Below are 22,337 nucleotides of genomic sequence, written 5' to 3'. Positions count from 1 at the left end.
ATTTATACTCATAAATTCTCAAAGAAATAGAAAATGATTCATATGGTAGCTTTGAAAACCAAAGTATCAAATTCTCTAGTTTGGAGGGGTCAAAATGCTACACTGAGCATCACTGCTCAGAAGCACGGATCTGTAAGCACTTTGGATGAGTAACACCTGCTGCTGCTGGGTCACAGAAAAGGAATGTGAGGTCATTAAAACAATTCCTTTAACCCTACACCCTCCCATCTCCCAGCCCCCACCCCCGGAGCCAGGGATGGAGGAAAACTGAAGCTTGGTAATTCTGGACTCAAGACAATAAGATTCCAAGGTATACAACTTCTTCCCAAGATTTTTACAGCCAAATTCTTGGCAGTTTATTTTGCTCCTCCCCCATCTGTTGGAATGTCCACAGCTTCTTAAGCAGCCAATATCTAAACAAAGACACAGGCAAAAGAATTGTGAAAACAGAATTAAAACAGCATTTTAAGGCAATAGGGTTTTTGTTTGTTTGTTTGATAATATTCATTAACCTCAAAACACTCTAAAAAGGGTTCCCTCACTTAGTAGGGAAGGCCAGCAGTGACATTGCTACTACATTTATTTATCAGAAACCAAGAGAGTTCTTAAATTTAAGATTCAGAAAGCACCAAGATTCCCTTTATTATATTAAAATGCATTCAGAATGAGAAAAAAAAACTCTTATGAGATCATTCTATCAGTTATGTGTTACCTAGAAAGAATTAAATCAGCTATACTGACTGCATATTACTGTTAGAATATATTTACCATTGGGTTTTTACCCTGAAATGTGTTCCAAAGCAATTTCTAAACCTGGTTCTACATGTTTCAGAGCTCCAGCACGTCCCCTTCCCGCTCTGGGTGAGGACACAGAATGTTCAGTGTGTGTCTTTGCTCAGGAATTAAAGGAAGAGGTGTGACTACATGGGTGTCCTGCCAAGGACAATCAGGCATTTAGATTTTATAGATCCAACCTCACTATAGAGGTACAAGTAGGTATGATGTCTCTAGGCACCTGCAAAGCAGAAACTTACAACCGCTTACCTGCTGTACACCAGACAAGGTTCCTATGCTCAAAGAGCTCATGCCCTGCAGGAGGACAGACAGGCAGGTCTCAGTCATAATAAAAGTTGGCCTGAGATGGGGTTATTGTGAAGGTATAAACAACATGTAGCAGAGGAAGGTGCGTGTGATGGTGAGTAAGACTGCTTGTAGAAGCAGCTTATTCTTAAAGAACGAGCTGAGAAGAGCAGTCTGTGAATCCCTAGCAAGTAAGTGACATTTCCAGAGAAAGGCAATTGTCCAATGTGAATGTTCGTTGTGACCCATCACACTGTCTCCCAGCCAAAGCAGTGCACAGGAGAAGATGCAGGCAGGGCTCCAGGGCAAGGAAAGGGCAGGAGCTATGAGATGTCCGTGAGAGCACTCTGTATTATTATGGCAAAGACAACCAATCCTTTCCAGAAATACAACTCTGGCATCCGTGTGGACAATGAATTCAAGAGAGGAGAGACTGCAAGCAGGAATCAGATTTAAAGGGAATGGGATCATCAGGGCAAAAGATTACATGAGAGTCTGCAAACAGAAGGAAGGGGCTAAAGAGGGGGTCCAAAGAGGCGGGAACATTGGTAAACATAAGAGAGAGTTTTGTGCGGGCCTTGAAGACAGGTTCACAATTTCATGGTTATACCACACTGCAGGGGATCTTGAATAGGGGAAAGGACACAATACAAAATATCTTTGCAGCCCCTGAATTCAAAGATATTATTGCTGGTGGTAAGTAGCGTCTTAGGATTTTATAATATTTAATCCTCATAATTCATAAAAAAGTCATGTCAGTAAAATCCATAGTGAAAATATGACCTTTTTTGTGTATTTTTAAATATTTTGCTTCCTGGAAGGAGTGGTAGGTCTTTCCAAGAGAGTTTTTAAAAGCACCAATTCACATTTTAATTCTTAAGTACAGGAATTTAGGTCATTAATTTGGCATGGAATAGACAAAAAAAGAATTTAAAAACATATTTGAGCATGACACTATGAGTAACAATGCAGATCCAACCTCCACGTGTACAGAAGAAACCAGCCATACAGATACAGGAAATGCAGGCACATAAGGGAAACAAATCACATAAGACTGAAACATAAACAGGTAACAAGATCACCTTACAAGTATTGTAGGATGGTAGGAAAAAGGTACGCATAAGTACATGGCTATGAAAGTACTTTCAAAGTTTAAATGTGTTGTGTCAACAGAAAGCATTATTATTTTGAGTATCAGGATTCACACGCCTATCCATATTCGAGCATTTGTGTACCGTCTATTTAAATATCCCTTATGGAGTTCCAGTGTCATTTGGTTCTGTTAGTGTGGGAAAAAATGATTAGAATTAGTAATATTCATGAACTTTCTTCTTTGAGTATGTTAACCTCCAGCAAGGATCACTGTTAATGTTAGCTGCTTCCAGGAAAGAAAATGGCATTGGGAAAGAAAGGGAATTCCAAATGCTCACTCTCAAACTTCTCTATTATTCAATGTCTTCAATGAGCAGTATTTATGTATTTCTCATATAATTTAAAATGCATTCTAAAAATAAACAAGTCAACCACTTTCCTAAGAAACATCATCATAAATTGGCACTGAGTTGAAAACCTACTGTACTTCATGCCTTAAAGACAAATAGAACTTGAATGCCTAAAAAAACAGACACCAGGTCTTTGAAAAAGGAAAAACAATTTTAACCTGCAAATGAATATTCACTGCAATTATCTTTAAGGGAAAATTTAGAAGTCTTCCTAAGTGACTTGTGAGTAGTTAAGTAATAAGCAATTCCTTCAAAGCAAATAAAGGAGCAAAATGTTCTTTAGAATTAAAAAATAAATCTTTCAATACAGAAGTTGCACGATAGACACTGTCAACAGTCAGGACACAAAAAGTAAATTAAAAATTTGTAATTTACATTACAAATCTGTTACTGTAATAAAAACAACCCCCAAAATCTAAATATCCAGACACAGGTGCTTGAAGTGAGATATTTTTAATGGAAATAAATGTGTCATATGCTCCAACTGGCTACTTTTAAGTTCCGGGATTTGCTACATCAGTAATAACCCACTAAAGCTTACAGATGGACTACTATAACTACAGGACATTCTTTTGTGCTTTGAAGGAATCTTTATTCTCTTTAAATTCCATGTTAAAATATTGGCATGCTACCCAAAGCAATTTACAGATTCAATGGAATCCCTATCAAATTACCAATGCCATTTTTCACAGAACTAGGACAAGAAATTTTACAATTTGTATGGAAACGCAAAAGACCCCAAATAGCCAAAGCAATCTTGAGAAGAAAAGACGGAGTTGGTGGAATCAGGCTTCCTGACTTCAAACTATACTATAAGGCTACAGTGATCAAGACAGTATGGTACTGGTACCAAAACAGAAATATAGATCAATGGAACAGGATAGAGAGCCCAGAGATAAACTATGGTCAACTAATCTATGACAAAGGAGGCAAGGATGCACAATGGAGAAAAGGCAGCCTCTTCAATAAGTGGTGCTAGGAAAACTGGACAGCTACATATAAAAGAATGAAATTAGAAGAGTCCCTAACACCATACACAAAAATAAACTCAAAATGAATTAAAGACCTAAATTTAAGTCCAGACACTATAAAACTCCTAGAGGAAAACATAGGAAGAATACTCCTCGACGTAAATAACAGCAAGATCTTTTTTGATCCACCCCCTAGAGTAATGGAAATAAAATAAATAAATAAATAAATAAGTGGGATATAATGAAACTTCAAAGCTTCTGCACAGCAAAGGAAACTATAAGCAAGACAAGAAGAAAACCCTCAGAATGGGAGAAAATATTTGCAAATGAATCAACAGACAAAGGATTAATCTCCAAAATATATAAACAGTTCATGCAGCTCAATACCAAAAAACAAACAACCCAATCAAAAAATGGGCAGAAGACCTAAATAGGCATTTCTCCAAAGAAGACAAACAGGTGGCCAAGAGGCACATGAAAAGCTGCTCAACATCACTAATTATTAGAGAAATGCAAATCAAAACTTGCGAAAAGGCTTCAAGGTCCAGTTTACCTCTACCAAGAAGCCTTTTCGCAAGGCAAAAGGAGATAAACGTGTTCTCCAGAACATTAAAAGTATGTCTTCGGTTGGGATTTATATATCCCAACTTAAGCACATAATAAGTGTGGGACTAGAAAGGATGCAAAATACTCAAATAATAGATATTTACTTATAATTACTATTTACTCTGTAATAAATTTAAACTCCTAATGACATTTAGATTTACCTCAAAAGTTCTGAGTTTGGGGGTAATTTCTTCAAGCAAATGCAGATCTTTAGAAACCTTGACCTTTAGTTTGTTCCACCTTCCTTGAACATCATCGAATTCTTGCTTATATGTTTTTTCTACATTTGGAGAAATGTTTTTCTCTAAAGCCTTTGTTTCTTCTGCAAGTTTATATAATGTAGGTTTTTGATTCTCTAGGATTTCATCAAGGGCCTGGAAAATAGTTTTTAAGATTAAAAATACAAATAATTTGTCTGTGCAGATGCAATAACACTGACTATAAACAGTCAAAATCACTTTTTACAAATAATTTAATAAAAAAAAAAGAATTGTGAAAAACTCATGAAAAAAAGAATAAGTGTAATCTAAAAAGTCACAGCTTTCCCTACATGAGTTGTATGTAGTTTTGATACAGTGTATTCTCTGCACTAAAAACCAGTTGAACAACAGGTCCAGTGAAGGCCCAGTGTGCAGGGCTCCAGGGGATCTGTTGTATCTGATGAAAGAATGCAGAGGCACATACTTAAATGACCAGGGAAGCATTTTCATTCAACACTGAAAAAGAATAACACAGTCAATACTCTTCATTTCATTAAAGATATTTTATCCAGTTGAGAATTTTAAGCTAGTCACAATAGGAGAAAATATGCTTTTATTCTATTAAAAATATTTAATAACTACCTTCCAGCTGAGGTCCCATGTTATAGTAATTAACCTTCAAATTATAAGAAGTATAAGAAATGTTTGACCAATTTTAACCAAAACTAATATATTTTTTAAGTAGCTGAAAAAATATTTCAAAATATGTGATATGAGATATTAGAAATGAGCCTAGACTTCTAAGGCTTAAAATATATATCACCTTTTTTTCTTGCAGGGCCTTCTCCACCTTTGCAAGATCACTCAAGACATTCAAAGACATCTGGGCCTTATCTTCAGAGTCATTTAGCAGATCTGTCAGCGTTTTCAGTGTTTCCAAATATGCAGGTCCAGGTCGGCTCTTCAGTTCTGTTTATTGAAAAATACTTACTTTGAGAAAATAATGTTAGGAAACTAATATTGTTATTCACACTGTTAATCTTCCATATATAATAAATGAATTCTAATACATAAGAGGTTAAACTCCATAATTAAAATTAAAAACAGTCTCTGTTAGAAATAAAATAAATCACTCCACTGGCATTTCTGAGAGTCAGACAGTGACTTCATTCCTGTGGGATGTTGATGTTTGAAATATTAAGTAACCCACCATCACTTTTCTTCATTTCATCATGATGAAATGTCTCTCTGAAGACGGTACTACAATGTTCCTTTTGTCTCATATAATTTCCTTTTCCCCAGTAGCTACACAAAGAATAAAAGGAGACAAAGATCCCCTCAACCAGTCCTCCTCTAAGTTCATGCGTGTAGACAAACTGCCATCCACAGAGGGGTGGACGTTATGTTGAACACCACAGCCAAGCCACCCAGGTACCCTGAGAAATAATGGCTGTCCAAGGCAGTTGGAGTGGTGTCTACTTCAGCCACTGACGTCAGATTTACAGACAAGCAACTCTTGTGTAGAGAGGAAGCCAGCTCATTTGAAGCACAAAGAGGTGAAACCAACCAGCAGCAAAAGTTAAGAAACTGGAAGTGTTACTCATAACAGCCAAAGGGTGGAAACAACCCAAACGCCCATCTACAAAAGAATGGATAAACAAAACATGGTGTACACATACGATGGAATACTATTCGGCCTTTAAAAAGGAAGGGAATTCTGACACGTGCAACCCACACAAAGGAACCTTGAGGATAAGTGACACAAGCCAGTCACAAAAATACAAAAAATGAGTGATTCCACTTAGGTGAGGTATCTAGAACAGTCCAACTCCTAGAAAAAGAAAGTAGAATGGGGCTGGAGGGAGCAGGAAATGAAGAGCTGTCATTTAATGGGTATAGTTTCGGTTTTACAAGACGAAGACGTTCTGGGGACAGGTTGCACAACAATGTGAATCTATTTTACACTCCTGAACTCTACACTTTAAAATGGTTACCACAGTAAATTGTATGTTATGTATATTTTACCACAATCAAAAACAAAAAAAAAAATAAATTTACAAATTGTTTCAAAGTTAAAAAACTAAACATTTAAACTGCCTTGTCAAAAATGAAAGCATATTTTGTAAAAGCAAATTGAAAAGGAGGTACTCTCAAACACTTCACAGTCTAGGTTAATTGAATTCAATAAACAAAGAGTATGGCGTCCAAATGCCTTTCCAGAAGAAAGGAAACCTGACACATTTTCTTACCATGCACACAAACAGAGTCTTACAAGTCATTACATAACCTACAATTGCTGCAAGGAAGGGTACGGTGAAGTGGGTAGCTTTTTAGCATGCACTCCCCATAACACTACATAATGCAAGACAATTCCTGACTTAAGAGCCAAGGAGAAAAAAATACAATATATGAGAGGTGAGCTTTCAAAACCTTTAATGGCTAACCTTCCCAAACCAGGCTTATTTCAAAAGTAAAAACTCTTCAAAGTTTTTCAGACTTTGAAAGAGGAGCATGATTTCTTTGAAAAGAAGAGGTGGTATTGCTAAAACTTTAACCATTCTGAGCAAACAGAAGCAAGGGATCATTCTTTTTAGCCCTGCTAGTGAGGATATCAGCTGGCCTCCTTCCATGAAAGGGAGAAACAACACCCTTAAAGAAACTCTTTAAAAATCATCATATCCTGTTAACACAATTTTAACAGCACATGAAAGCTGTCTGCATTTTTACAAACAAGCGTGAATGCAGGAAATAGTCTGAGTATACTTTAAGAACTGGAGCAGTAGCAGGCCCGGAGGAAAACAGAGTAAGGCTGGTGCAAAACAAGCAAGTGTACTAAAAACGTCTAAATATTGGGAGTAATTTTTAAGTTAAGGCAAACGGAGAAGGGAGATGGTGGAACTGTCTAATAAAAAGCCCAGGAGAATGGGTTTACCGTTCTCGAGCTGTTGGTGATGCTCCTCTAAATCCTGTTGCACAGCCTGGTAGCGGCCCACAAAGCTCTCAAAATCCTGCTGGACAAAGGCTGGGGCAGAAGGCTGAGACTTCAGGGCTGAGCAGCTAGCACGCAGCATTTCAATTCTGGGGTGGAGACTACGGAGGTTTGTCAACTCTCGCTATGAAGAGAAAATACGATCGCTCTACTCACTGAAGGTGAACATCCTCACAGAAAGTTAATCAGAGCAGAATTAACCTAAGGTTCATGACACAAGGAGCATCTTCTTTAAATATGGGACTGGACATAGAATTCTTTCACGTTCTGGATGGTTGTGTGTTTACCTGACAGGAATCCTTCAAGCTTGGCAAGGACTGCTGGGGAGATTCTGAAAAGGGTGTGTGTTTTACCCACTCCTCCTTTGTCTTTATGGTCTTTTCGAGCTCATCAAGGTGCTTAAAATAAGCATTTATATCTTCCTGTAGCTGAATTTTTCTCGCCAGATCTTCCAGATGCTGTGATATATTCTTCCATTCTGATGATACCTTCTCCAGAACATTTTTTATTTCTTCAGTAGGAAGACCGTCTACGCAGCCATGAAAAATAAGCAGATGCTTCATATATTATTACAAAACTTGTTTTGGATTTGTTATAAGCATTCTAACCTATTTAAAATAATGATGCAATGTCATACGTAATGATCACTCCCTTAAATCCTTTTTAACACCACAACAAACATTACAATCATGCACTTAAAAATAACTTTGTTTAATTGCTTGATAAAAATGGGAAGAGAGGGGCTTAAAATAGCAGTTCAGGAGTGGGATGACCATCATGAAAAGCACATCAGTGGAGTGTCAGCCACTGCCTTTTATACAGAACGTGTGTTTCCATCCTTGGCCTCCTACTGCTCTACTAGTTTCTCGTCTGAGCAGGAGAAATGAAATGAACTGTCTGGACTTGTCTGGGGCTCTCACATCAGAAGGCAGACCCTCTGTCATCAGGAAAAAGAAAACTGGCTAGAAAAAGGAGGCGGCAACTTGAAACTTCGGTAACCAAACCTCAGCGTCATAGGAATTACAAAGCGAAGGGCTAGAACTGGGAGCAGCCTGGTGAGTGCAGGAATACTAAGCCAGCAGCCAGGCCCAAGAAGCATCAGTAAGCCTACGGGGAATGCTATACATAGACCAGTAAATGCCAAAATATCAATGCAATGCTAACATTATCTACTTTAGAAACACATCAGAAAAAAATGCCATTATGTTTATTACTGACATCTTATAATTTTGTTTCTCATATTTTTGAGAGAGAATGTTCATAGAAATAAGAATTATATATAATAATAGGTTTTATCACAGTCCTTCCCTTAATATAAAATACCATCAAATCATTGAAAATTACTATGAAAAAGTATGGGAAATCTACAAAGGAATCTTTATCTCCTGAGGAGAGCATGCATGTTGAAAAATGGACTTAACATCGTTATTTGAGTAGGAGGGCAATAAAACTTTGTAAACATATGCAATCAAAGTCCAGGGCAATGAGAGCTGTAAGGGGAAAAAAATGGCACGTAAAACAAAAGATTATTTAGGATCCAGAGATGATGCAATTTTGAAAATTTCTATAACACACTGTATCCACTGAAAATTAGAAATGCAAGTGTGACATTACATAATTTGAATACATCACCAATGTCAACTGCCGAGGCAAACTGTCCACCATCACACAGGTAACAGAATATTACACTTAGACATAACATTCACACCACAGTCCAGGTTCAATTATCCCTGTTAATGGAGGTCATAAACTAAATAAATTACCATTTTTCTGACAAACCATCTGAGCAATGGAGATCTAGGCTGTGCTTCTGCCAGGTCATTTCTATTTTAAGTGGGCAAAGGACTAACATCAGCCACTTCATTTACATGCCAGGGCAATTTATGATAAACAAGAAAGAAAATTAAGCTGGCAAATAAAATTTTTGAGATGGAAAATTATCACCACTAATCCAGAAAATAGGAAAGAGGTTATCACTTTAGATACTAGGTAAGGGAACTTCTTCAATAATTTTTTTTCTTCACTGACAGTATTTTATGACCCATTCACTTTGCCCTTTCAAACCAGTTCTCAAAATTTAAATCTCCCTCCTCTAAGCTTGATATTATAGTTTGGATCAGTATCAAGTAATAAATAAAGCACAATTTACATCTTAAAAAAGGAAAACTGTACACTGTCTTTTAAAATAATTGTTTTTCTCCTAGAGATCCAGAGCTGTAGCTTTTCTATAGAACATCCAATTCTTAGATGACTAATCAAAAGCCAAAATCAATATCCCATCCTTTTATTAATTTTCTAGAAGGAATAATATATAACATATTCCTGCTACTTACTCTCACTTGACTTTAGCTTTTCAATCTATCACTATTAAAACCAAGAGAAATGTTTACAAAACATAGGATCATCCTCAAATTCCACAGGCTTATATACTTTGCCAGACATATGGGAGTCAATTTTTAAAGCTACATCATCCAAGAGCCCCATTACTCTGTTAGCGCAGTTGACTATCTTTAGGAACAAAATAAGTTAAACCAAGAAAACCAGGTTTGGTACAGCAGTTGTGAAAGTCAATTGAAACAGGTTATTTCATTTTTTGTAAACATTTTTGTGCTACAAGAGATATCACAAAATTTAATTCACATGTATTAGGTAGAAAGGTCCTATCAGACTTCACTGTGCTGGGATTTTTTTGATGAAACTGGTTTGAGAAAACTAGTGATGTAATTATTCGAACATCTGTTTTACTGAAGAATTTGATGTGCTTTTCTAACTGAACTGAATCATATATCTGCATCCTTACATAGGCAGACTCTGGACAAATTACACTCTGTACAAAAAGCTTCTACATTAATTATCCATGGTCTAGGATTTATTTCAAATGTATTGAGGAACAGGAAAGGCAAGGAGAATCACCCAGTTGTGCTTTCATTTCTGTTCAACATTTCTGGTTTTAAAACAGTAGTAGGATTAACAGCACTAACCACACATAGAGAAGTAAAATGCAATACTGTAAAATCAGAATAATGGATAAAATGGAATGACAGTGGGAAATTTTAAAAATCACTGTTATTCTCTCACTAACAAAAGGCAGACACTCCCCCAAAATGAGAAAATCAAACCCAGAACATATAGACCCTGTTCAGAACAATATCCCCATTTCTAAGCTTCCCACCCCATCTTAAAATTTTTTAATAACAGATTTTTTAAAATAAATGAATCTCTGTACTCTAATTCTGCCACACTCCTAAAAGCTGACACAGACATGAAGTTAATTCAGTTCACAGACTCATGAAATTACTCCACATCACCCATATAAAGTCTGGTTTCCAAGCTACAATGTTGATGTGGAAGTGAAGAATCTATGATTGTAACTAACATAAATTTAACACAAGATTTATTGTAATTATTGAAGTATCTCAAGGGAAATTATGTTGCCTCTCAGTCTCTAAGTCCCTTCAAGTAACTACTCGAAAAAGTAATCTCAAAGCTGGGTGCCCACATCCAGCTAGGGTGAAGTTTGAATGAAAATACTGTTCTGTTTGGAAGGAAGGAAGGAAAGAGGGAGAGGAGGGATGAGGGAGAGAGACATTTCCCCAATGTTGCCAAACCAAAATTTTCTTTTACTACCTCCCTCCAAAAAAAATTTCCCATATATAACCCCAAAGATGAGATTTTTAAATCTTCTACCACCAGTGGATTTTAACTCTTCTGATGAGGTATCAGAGTTTTACTCAGGTTCCCTTACCCCTACAAAAAGCAGAACAACTTTGCTTTTATCTGTTTTACATCAGCTTCAGCATAAATTTCATTTCTAAAAAGATTCTTCTGCCTAAAAATGTTTTTGAAAACCACTTGTCTAGCAAAGAGTGTTAAAATGAATATTTGATTTGTTAAACTGTAAACAGTATTCAGTGCCACCATCTAAGAAAACTTTAAAAAAAAAAATTAAGGTTCTCACCTTTTCCCATTTGCTCCAAAAGGATTTGTCCGGTTTGGTTTAATTCACCCAGTCTGGAACTTCTTTCCATCTGTTCCTTTTCTAACCCCTGAAAATAAAGTCCCGACATAAGAATACTGCAAACTTTCTTCTCGATATAATATTAATGCTTACTGAAGTTTTTATATTTAATGTCCCCCCCACATTCTCTTTAGGTGTTACAGTCAAAGTTTACCTAAGAAAATACTACAAGATGAAACTATGCCATTTCAGCCTGCCCTCCAGAACACTAGAGATGATTCAATTTCAAAAGTTAAATTCAAACAAACAATATAAAAATTTGGTTTATTTTTTAAGAAGAAAAAACTGTACACTACGTACATGAGTTCCTATCAGGAGGAAGTAATTTAAATTAGTATTTCAGATTCAGAATATTTATTCCCATACATGGCCTCAGTATCCTCCACACCATAAAAATAACAGTTTGAGTCACATGAACTGAATGTGCTATGAAGACAGAAATCACCAAACAAAAATAAATATGAAAGAAATAATCTGAGCCTCAATATTATTTGTTGGTGCTACAATAAGCATAAGGTCAAACGCAAACTTCAACCACAACCATAATTAATTCATACAGAACTTTTAAACAATGACAATATGCTTTAGGACCCAAACCAAAGTATTTTATCCTTTATATTCAAAGAATGGCTCTTCATTTTAATATTTATGTCTCTATGATTTGATATTCTCAATGTCCCTATATCTCAGAGACCAGGGAAGACAAAATCTTCCAGAATTAGTTAGAAAGGGCTGAGTAAAATCATAAACACACATACACACACACACGAATGATGTACACAGTCAGTATTTGAAATTTCTCCATTTGATAATTATCTCTAACTACTCAAAAAGTGTCCCAAATAGCACAATCAAAGCATCCAAGCAACGCATATTACTTCAACCAGACAATCTAGAGAAGAATCCCACTTCCAGGGTCTATGTATGTAAAGCACTATCAAATAAACTTAGCTCTCCTATTTTGCTCTGCACAGACTTTAATGTGACTAAGTAAAACAACCATTTTTATAGTTAAAGATCAAGAAAGAACAAGAGATTCTAAGAAACACTACTTTTGTTTAACTATCAATGCAAAAAGTCACCATCAAACTGGAGAAAAATTATTACCTGCTTTATACAAACTGATTTTTTGCTATTTTTTATGGTGGCGGTAGATTAGACTAGGGATTCTCCATCCAGGTATTGCATCAGTTGGAACAAGTTATTCCTTCACTAAAATAAAATTAAGTTGATATTTCCCAAATTTGCAAGAAAAATTAATGATTAAAGCAATGGTTAAATTTTCTTTATTTTCCATTTTCCCCAGACCTTTGGCATCTACTACTTCTTGTCTAAAACAACAAAATAAACGAACTCATAAATAAGGGAAAAACACAGGCACTGCCAATCATGCCTCAGGCAAACATACACAATTGTTACTTTTACCCCCTCAAATGTTATCGTAACAATTTCTGGAAGTAAAATTGTTCTTAGGTCACAGGATGGAATTTAACTTATCAATATTTTGTGGGACTTGTTCCATATGGATCACTGTAACTTCCAAATTCTCTGCCACTTTATTGCCTTTGAGAATGGGGCTGCTGAATGATTATTAATATCATCTACGGGTCTTTCAGAGGAACATGAAATGGTGGAACAGAGCCCTCACGTCTGGCTCTCTTGATCCCCTGTGCAGAGGGCTCTGATGGTGGTAGCTCCACATCCCCACTGTCCACAGTCATCATTCTCTCCTTCCATGAGCCAAGAACTTTATGGAGTGCTGAAACTACAGGTTTCAATGGAAAATCATCCTCACTTTCTAAGCAGTGGCAGCAGGCATAAAAACAAATAATGGCATAAATGCAATAATGGCTTTAACAGAGGTATGGTCAAAGCAATACGGAATCTGCCTAATGAGGTTAAAAGGCTTTCTGAAGCAGAGGGCATTTCAGCCACACAGCACAAAGGCTTAATAAGGGATCTTTTGAAGCCCGGAAAGCAACACATGGTGAAGGCAGGATACTGAGAAAAGAGCACGAGTCAGGAGGGCTGGAGCTGCGATGAGTGAATGAGAGGTGCTGAGGCTGTGCTCAGAGGTAGGGAAGAGAGCTGTCTGGAAGGCCTTGTACGCTGGGGCACTGTGGCCTTCACATTTTATCCCCACAGCAATGGGAAATCGTTAATTAATTGCAAGCACTAAAGCTGTGTAACCAAATTTATATCTTAGAATTCATCGAGTGACAGATGATATTATTAGTACCAATAACATTAAATAATAAGGGTAATTTCATAAATGTGTAATTTTAATGGGAATTATTTTTTTATTTCGCTATTAAGTAAAATGTTGACAAATGGTTTGAATTAGACGTCTTAAAGACATGTTAAGAAGAATTCTACTATGGAGATGAGTATCTTTTAAAATTTATTTGATTTGAATTTAAATCTACTAATGCTGTATATTAATAGATTTTCTAATTTTAGACTATTTGCGGGTTCCTATAAAAAATACCATTTGACTATAAGTAAAAGACTACCTTTTCATGTGTTATTGAGTTCTAGTTGCTAGCATTTTATTTAAGCTTAAAAAATATCTTTATTAAGTGACATGTAAGAAGGGAAAGTAAACAGTGGCGAATGCTGCAGAGAAAGGAAATCTGATGAGAATGGAAATCTATCCTTTGGATTTCGAAAGCAGTCGTCAATGGTGCCATCTAAATGAGAACAGTTACAGTGGAATGATAAGGCAAAAGTCAGTCTCAACTTTTCATCCAAACATTCAAAGTCCTCCAGGGTCTGATCCCAAGCCACCTCTCCAACTTAACTCTGTACTACTTTTACACATACACCTAGCACAAAACAAAATGAATTACTTGTTCCAAGCATCATAACACACTTGCCCTGCTCCAAGCCTCTGCTCAGGGGCGCCTCCTGCCTGGTGTGCCCTTCTGCCCAGCTCCAAGCCCCCTCCTTCAGTGTCACTTTGCCCTCTGGATTTTACCAGTGTATAGAGACAGCCACAATGCCGGCCTCCTCTCAATTCTCTCAGTACCTACCACTCTCTAACTCACATCATCGATATCCACACACACATCTTGTTTTTTAAACCATCTCCAAACTCTTTACAAACTCCATTGCTGAGGTAGATGGTGATCCAGACTTGCTCTAGGTGCCCAAATAATTCATGCAAGGATGTACAGAGACTTAATGAACACCAATGACATAAATCACTGCAATCTCCCTATCACAATTTACAGTAACACACATGCAGTACAGAGTAGCAGAGCTACAATCCCATACCTTTTATAGTATTTATTTGTTCTAAATATGTCTATCCTCTAAAAAGGATGTATACAGAAGAAATCTTGAGATTTGAAATAGTTTGTTGTATTCGGAAAACATTTTCAACATACACATGTATACTGTCAGGTACCAGATTTAGGTAGCTCTAATCAAGCTAAAACGTAGTAATAACAACTGGGTCACTTTAGCAAGCGTCCCCTCCTGCACAACTCAATGATTACAGAAGGAGGAAAAAAACTCCTCCTCCACACAGGGATCCGATGCCAGCCAGCTTGAACAGATTCAAAATGTACTACAATGTTCTAAAAGCTATCTTATGGCTACATTTATTTAACAGGAAAATTCCGGATCCCATCACATCTTTATGCCAACAGCAAAACCATCCTGATGAAAAATTTTATTCACTAGGATATTTTTGTTGTGTTTTACCTTCAATTTCTTTTTCATTTCTGATGTTTCTTGCATCTTCTTATACTCTTTTATCTCTGTGGCCTGAATGGCAGTCTTTGATTTTAAGATCCATTTCAACAGCTCAGCACTTACAGCATCAAACCTGATTTAAGATTCAGATGTTACCAATTGTCAGTCATTTTCTTCTATTATTTCACTTGGCTCAAGAAAGAGAGCAACCACAATACCCATCAGGCATGTGTTTTTAAGCGCTCCTCAAAAATAAAGGCAACCCAGAAATACAGTAACCACACAAAATAAGATCATACTTTTACAATTAAAAGTATAAAAAGAGGAACAAAAACAAAACAGTAATAAATAAAGAAAATAAATAAGAATTTTAAGCATTATAAGAAGTCACTTATACTTTCGTAAACCCTTTGTAGATCAAGAAAAACAGATCTGGTTAGATAACAACAGAAAAAAACAAATACAGACAGTCCTAAGTTAATGCCTTCTTTAATTTAACATGTAATTACTGAGTCTCCTATATGCCAGGCACAGGACTAGGCTCTTAATATGAAGGTAAACCAGACACAATCCCAGCCCTCCCAGAGATTCCAGTCTCATATAGGCAATGGAAAATAACAGCAATAACAAAATAATTTGCTAGGTGCTAATCCCAGGAATTCACAGGATGCCTCCTAATCCAACGCGGGAGGGATGGCTTCCTGGAGAACAACAGCATTATGCCCAGGAGTTTTCCTTGCAAAGAAAGGGAGGACCACACTTTGCACACTGTACATAGTTAGGTGTGGCTGGAAGAGTGAGTACTAGGTGGGGAGGAACAATTGCCCATGTGGCAGAGAGCCCCAGGGACCAGCAACTGGAAAGCCCTGCAGGATAGATTAAGGAGCTGGACCCTAACCAAAAGGCAACTGAGAGCCAGTGAGGGGTTTAAAGCATGGGACAGATGTGATTATATTCATCCTTCTGTGTTCACTGAGGAGAAAGAATAAAGAGAGGCAAGTGCAGAGAACAGACTGTGGTAGTAACAGGAGCCAGAAGCAGGTGACTGTGGAAAAGGAGCAAAGGGGACAGACCTGAGAGGTGCTGAGAAGGTCAGTCAAAACCACAGTGAGGGACTTCCCTGGTGGCACAGTGGTTAAGAATCCTCTTGTCAATACAGGGCACACAGGTTCGATCCCTGGGCCAGGAAGATCCCAAAAGCTGCTGAACAACTAATCCCATGCACCACAACTACTGAGCCCACGTGCTTCAACTACTGCAGCCCCTACTCTGCAACAAGAGAAGCCACTGCACTGAGAAGCCTGCACACTGCAACGAAGAGTAGCCCCCACTCGCTGCAACTAGAAGAAGCCCGCACACAGCAATGAAGACCCAAAGCAGCCCAAAAGAAAAAACAAAAAAACAAAACAAAAAAACACACAGTAAGGAGGAACAAGAGGAGAAACAGTCACTGGTTGCTGGCCATATGCCAGGCCCTTTTCTAAATGTTCTGTGTGCATTATGAACTCAAGGAATCCTCACAGCAGCCCTACGAGTCTACACTATTATTATCCCTTCTAATGATGAAGCAATTGAGCTCACAGAGGTTTTAAATAACTACTCCAGGCCACAACATTAACAAAGGGTAGAGCTGGGATTCAAGCGAGGAGTCTGTCCTCTTAACCAGTGCTCTGCCTGCAAGGCTTCTCAAAACAACGTTTGGGTATTTTCAGAGACTTTCAGGCAAGCACAGGTTGTCCTTGCTGATTCTTCTGGGAACTTGGCTCAAAGTGTTTCTAGTGAATTATGAACATTTGTCTTTTCATCAAGGTAAATTTTTCGTGTAATTTGAACAGGATTTTGTGACACTCTAGGTAAATAACCAGGGGTCACAGTATCACTCAAACAATGGTACACTCCTCCTGTCATCTTAACAGCAGGTTTCTATTTAATCTTTCAGAGAAGAGGAGCACAAGCCAAAGATCATATGTTTCAAATGACCTTGGAGACTTAGTCCATCTCTGCCCTCAATATGAGCAAGAGCTATGTGAATGCATTAGAGCTGCAGTGATCTCAGGTCATGTCAACAGATGTGTATCTAGATTATAGATGACTCTCCCTGTGGTACCTGGGAAAAAAATAAAAAACAAAAAAAACAGCCACTAGCAGCACCAGGAGAGGACAAGAGGAAATAAACCATCATTTTTGAAGCATCTATTGTAAGCTACGCTAAGCAGTTATTCAAGGTTCACATCTGCTCGGACAGCCCATTTTAAGACAAGCTAATGGTGGTTTCTACATCAGACTAAAAACATTAAAGGATCTGGAAACCATGTCACACTAGGATGTTTAAGAATACTCTGGACTTTAAGACAAGGTAAATTAGAGTATGAAACCTATCTTTAAATTCTGAAGAGGTACCATATTGAAGGGGGTTGATGTGGTTCTGGATCACTCCAAAATGCAAAACTAGCACAGTTCAGTAGACAGAGAGGGCCAACTTTGTCTGGGCAAAATTTCTAATAATGAAATTTCACTGCTGTCTATTATAATGAACTGGATGTACTCAAGCCTCTGTTTGTCCGGGAATGAAATGAAGGCACTTCTGCATCAAGCAAATCATGGGTAGAAGACTGTGGAACTCACAGCTAGTTGCCCACCTAACAGACACCTCCCCCCCACCACACTTCTTCCTTGCTGCCCGAGTACCCCAGAACACAACCATAAAGACTGAAAAGGCAAGACAGTTTCAACTTCCCAGGAATCCAGGATATGGGCAAGTGACTAAGTCCTGGTCAGTGAGACCAGGGTGGGGGAGTTAGCTAATATCTTCCAGGAAAGGTCTTTCTCCCTGATTAAAAAAAATTTTTAAAGACAAATAAGGGGACTTCCCTGGCAGCACAGTGGCTGAGAATCCGCCTGCCCATGCAGGGGACACGGGTTTGATCCCTAGTCTGGGAAGATCCCAAGTGCTGCAGAGCATCTAAGCCCATGTGCCACAACTACTGAGCCTGTGCTCTAAAGCCCGTGCGCCACAACTACTGAAGCCTGTGCACCTAGACCCATGCTCTGCAACAAAGAGAAGCCACTACAATGAGAAGCCGGCACACCGCAACGAAGAGTAGCCCCCACTCGCCACAACTAGAGAAAGCCCACATGCAGCAATGAAGACCCAATGAAGCCAAAAACAACAACAAAAAAACTATACTTAAATAAAACTTCAAAAAAAAAAAAAAGACAAATAAGGAAAAACTTCCCTGCCCTGCCTGTCTATAAAGCAGGTTATACAAGGATGTTATGCCCAATGCTACAGCAGCATCTCGGGACCATGAGAAGACAAGATAAAAGCCAACATGCTGAGGAGAGCAGAGACAAGGTGCCAGGATGCTGACCCACAGCATCCTATTCAAACTGCCCCACCTCCAGACTTCTTGTAATGTGAGATAATCAATGACCTCATTAAGTCACTTTGGGTACAGTATTCTGTTTCTTGCAGCAGAATTCACCCTATATAACACGGTCATGTTCAAGATTTTATATTATGCACTGTGATACTGTGATTTATAGTAAGAAATGTATATTTGGTCTTTGTCCCTGTTTCTGGCACAGTGTTCCCCAAACCCTTGGAATTTCCAAACTGATGAGAGTAATGAAGGTGTCCTTTGTTATGTTAGTGAGATGACCTTTGGATCCCACGTAAAAAGGTGGGCTGATTGTCAGGAGACCCAACCCTGTGATGAGAGGGCTGGAACTTTCAGTCTTATCCTGATCTCAGGGGAGGGGAGAGGGGCTAGAGGTCGAAGCAGTCGCCAAAGGCGAATGATTTAATCAGTCGTGACCATGCTATGAAGCCTCCCTAAAAACCCAAGAGGATGGGGTTCAGAGAGCTTCAGGTTGGTGACCCGTGGATATTCAGGGAGAGTGGGGCACCTGGAGTGGGCATGTGAGCTCCACGCCCTTTCCCCACGCCTTGCCCTGTGCATCTCTTCAGTCTGGCTGTTTCTTAGTTACATCCTTTTATAATAAACTGGTAATCTATCAAGTAAAATGTTTCTCTGAGTTCTTGAAGCTGCTCTAGCCAACTAACTGAACCAGAGGAGGGGATGTTAGAAACTTCTGAATTACAGCCAGTTGGTCAGAACTGTAGGTGACAACTTGGATTTGCAACTGGTGTCTGAAGACCAAGGAGGAGGTCATGGAAACCTCCAACCTGTAGCCAGTTGGTAACAAGCACAGGTAACCTGGGCTTGTGATTGGCAACTGATCTGGGGCGGGGCAGGAGGGGGCAAAGGCAGTCTTTTAGGACGAAACCCTTAACCTGGGAAATCTTACGCTATCTCCCGGTAGACAGTGTCAGGATTGAGCTGAACTGTAGGATACTCGGCTGGTGTCCCAAGAATTGCTTGTTGGTGTAGGGAATCCCCCCCACCAAAACTGAAATTGGTACCAGAACCTATTTATACACCCTAGTCTTTCACAAGCTTCCCAGCTTCCAAATGCACAAAGTCAGCCCTGGAGAAACACACTGCCAGATACACTGACAGAATATAAACACTCAGGAAATGAAAGGTCTATGGTAAAATCAACATCTGAAGCGTCTCCCTCATCATCTGCTGTCTTGGCGCCAGAAGTCAAAGTTCCACAGCTGCTGCTTGCAACTCAGAGGTCCACTGGTCCTGCAAGGAGATGCTCTTAGGAGGCAGGAACGCAGCCTTATGACCAAAATGAAAGTCATCAGGTAAAACTGCAATCCTGCTTTGTCTAACAAAAGCTAAATTGGGGAAATCATATCACTTTTATTCAGGCAAAAATAACTGCTCATTCACCCCAGCACTGGGATTCCACTGGGAAAGGGCGAGAATAACCGCACTACTCAGGGGCTGCTCTGAGACCACCTGCTCCAGTGCCTGTGAGGAACGGTCCCTGGCCCACAGGAGAGCTCTACAGACGATCTGACTCTAGTAAAAGCTCAATATACGCCAGCCATGGTTATTCCTCCTATAAGGATCTCCGAGTTTCTTTTGAGTCAGAAATGAAAAGATATTTTATCAAAGATGGATTTCAAAGCCAAACACGAAGAATCTGCTAATAAATATGACAAAGGAACTAACAAAGAAAGAAAGAAAACACGGAAAAAGAATGAAGGAGGAGAAGGAAGAAAAAAGGATACTAAAAAGGAATTACTTCTGTGAATTATTTTTTAAAGGCAAGAAGAGGAAGGAGAGTCACAAAGAATAAGGAGATGGATCTAAAGCAAAATTGTAGGAACTGTGATAGTGAAAGAAAGAATAAATGAGGGCTCGTGGACAACCACATGCACCCAAGGTAACTGATGGGAAAGGAAGAAGGGTTCTGTCAAACAGTTTTTCCAATTGAACCCAAGATAAGTAAAATCATCCAGATGATTTACATGTGTAAAGTGGAATATTCAGAAGACTCAGAGGTAGTGAGTGGTTCAGTAGTTGAATTTCCATTACAATAATTATGTCTAAATTTGCATATGATTAGTGATTAGTACAAAATAAGTACCGAGTACAAAATACATTATGTGAGGGAATTGGGTTTGGAAAATAGTCTCTATCTGTTCTCACTTTTTCTTAGCTTCCAAGTCCACAGGGATCTGTCTCTTCTTTGGGGGAGGAGGAGGAGGCAGCTCTTGCTTAGACCTTTTTGTAGTTACTTGTTCTCTTAGGCGAACCGTCTCCAAAAGATCCTTCTGCGGAATCTGGGACATTCCCAGCTTTGCGACAGCCTGAGTCACCTGAAATAAAAATTGGCCAGTTTTAATGTTTTATAACAGCTTTGTTGGGATATAATGCACATGCCATAAAATTCTCCCCTTGAAAATGCATGGTCCAATGGTTATTAATATATTCAGAGTTGTTCAACCATGCCCACTAATCCCAGGATAGTTTTATCATGTCAAAAAGAAACCCTGCCCCCAAAACAGTCACTCCCCATTCTTCTCTCTCTCTTGGCCCCTGGCAACCACTAATCTACTTCCTGTCTCTATGGATTTGCCTATTCTGGATATTTCACATAGACAGAATCATAGTGCACTAACCTTGTGACTGGCTACTTTTGCTTTGCACAATGTTCTCAGGGTTCATCCATGTTGTATCATGTATCTGTACTTCATTTTACTATTGCCTGATAATTGTATGGATATACCACATTTTGCTTATCCATCCATCTATTGATGGATACATTAGTTGTTTCACTTTTTGGCTATTATGAGTAATGCTGCTATGAACATTCATGTACAAACCAAAGTGTTATTTTTGATCAATTTGCTAAAATATACTTTAAATTAATAAGGTTGTTTATGGTTTAAAGATCATTTAATGGATTCGTGTCTGTGTTATCAGTTCCTACAGGTTAAATGACTGGGTAGCAGTAAGTGTTTTGAAGGTCTACTAAAATTTACTTTAGAAAACTAAAGAAGATATTCACATGTCAATTTTTCAATTTTATAGTAAACCAGGTATAAAAAACCAGCTTTTTAGTTTACTACTTTTATTTCATAGAAACTAAAACAAACCTAAACATATAATTTCTACTTAATGGCACAACATATTACCCAAAGCAAAAGGTACCTGGTTGGAGGAATCTTCTAGTCTCTGGACCAAGGAATCCCATCTCTGAGTCAGTTCTTCTGAGTCACTGTTGATCTTCTTGGATGTTTTAGGATTATCAAGTAATTGACCCACATCCTGGCCAATCTCACTCAGCTGATCCAATGCTTGACGCTTCATTTCCATGTCTTCCTTCAAAATCTAGTATTTCAGACACTTATTAGATGACTCCCTTTTAAGAGGACTTTATCTTCCTGTTCTCCAGTCAGAAAATGTAAATATGTATATTTTATAGTTAAATTTATCTGCAATTCCCTAAGCTAAAGCATAAGAATCCTGGTTCTAGATCGTTTCATGCCAGCACTCTCATGTTAGGTAATGAGTCTATTCACGAAATTGTATGAACCATCGATATAAACACTAAGATATCATAGGCTTACAAGACAGATGCTGACAATGACATCACTTACAGCCAGTCGTCGAACACTGACACTTAGTTCCTTTTGGTCTTTGAAGTTGCTCGTCTGGACTTTATTTAAAGCCTCTTCTTTTTCAGTTAGCCATGCCTTCAACAAGCACTACAAATAATAAAGTTAGTTAGAAATATATTTAAGGAATCATTTGGTAATTCAACTCAATCAAGTTCCAAAATCTCTAATTTTAATGTTACTAGAGGCTTATCTGAGATAAGAAGGATTTCAAACACCTAAGCCTGAGG

The 22,337-nt window shown here is 38.2% G+C and overlaps 1 protein-coding gene across 10 annotated transcripts in view; it reads right to left on the bottom strand.

Annotated features, from left to right (window-relative positions):
• Positions 1–22,337, bottom strand: part of UTRN (utrophin) — a 501,139-nt gene that overhangs the window by 337,510 nt on the left and 141,292 nt on the right. For all 10 annotated transcript variants that reach the window (XM_057739402.1, XM_057739404.1, XM_057739406.1 and 7 more), the window contains 9 exons: positions 22,090–22,197; positions 21,641–21,820; positions 20,636–20,805; positions 15,075–15,198; positions 11,307–11,394; positions 7,636–7,877; positions 7,292–7,472; positions 5,183–5,328; positions 4,321–4,533 (listed from right to left, as the gene is read on the bottom strand). In XM_057739402.1, coding sequence (XP_057595385.1) covers positions 4,321–4,533; positions 5,183–5,328; positions 7,292–7,472; positions 7,636–7,877; positions 11,307–11,394; positions 15,075–15,198; positions 20,636–20,805; positions 21,641–21,820; positions 22,090–22,197 — 1,452 coding nt within the window. The remainder of the gene's footprint in view (positions 1–4,320; positions 4,534–5,182; positions 5,329–7,291; positions 7,473–7,635; positions 7,878–11,306; positions 11,395–15,074; positions 15,199–20,635; positions 20,806–21,640; positions 21,821–22,089; positions 22,198–22,337) is intronic.

Source organism: Hippopotamus amphibius, chromosome 6, assembly GCF_030028045.1.
Source record: "Hippopotamus amphibius kiboko isolate mHipAmp2 chromosome 6, mHipAmp2.hap2, whole genome shotgun sequence".
NCBI classification, from domain to species: Eukaryota; Metazoa; Chordata; class Mammalia; order Artiodactyla; family Hippopotamidae; genus Hippopotamus; species Hippopotamus amphibius.
Note: the sequence above shows the minus strand (reverse complement) of the source record. Positions and strands in the feature narration are given on the sequence as shown.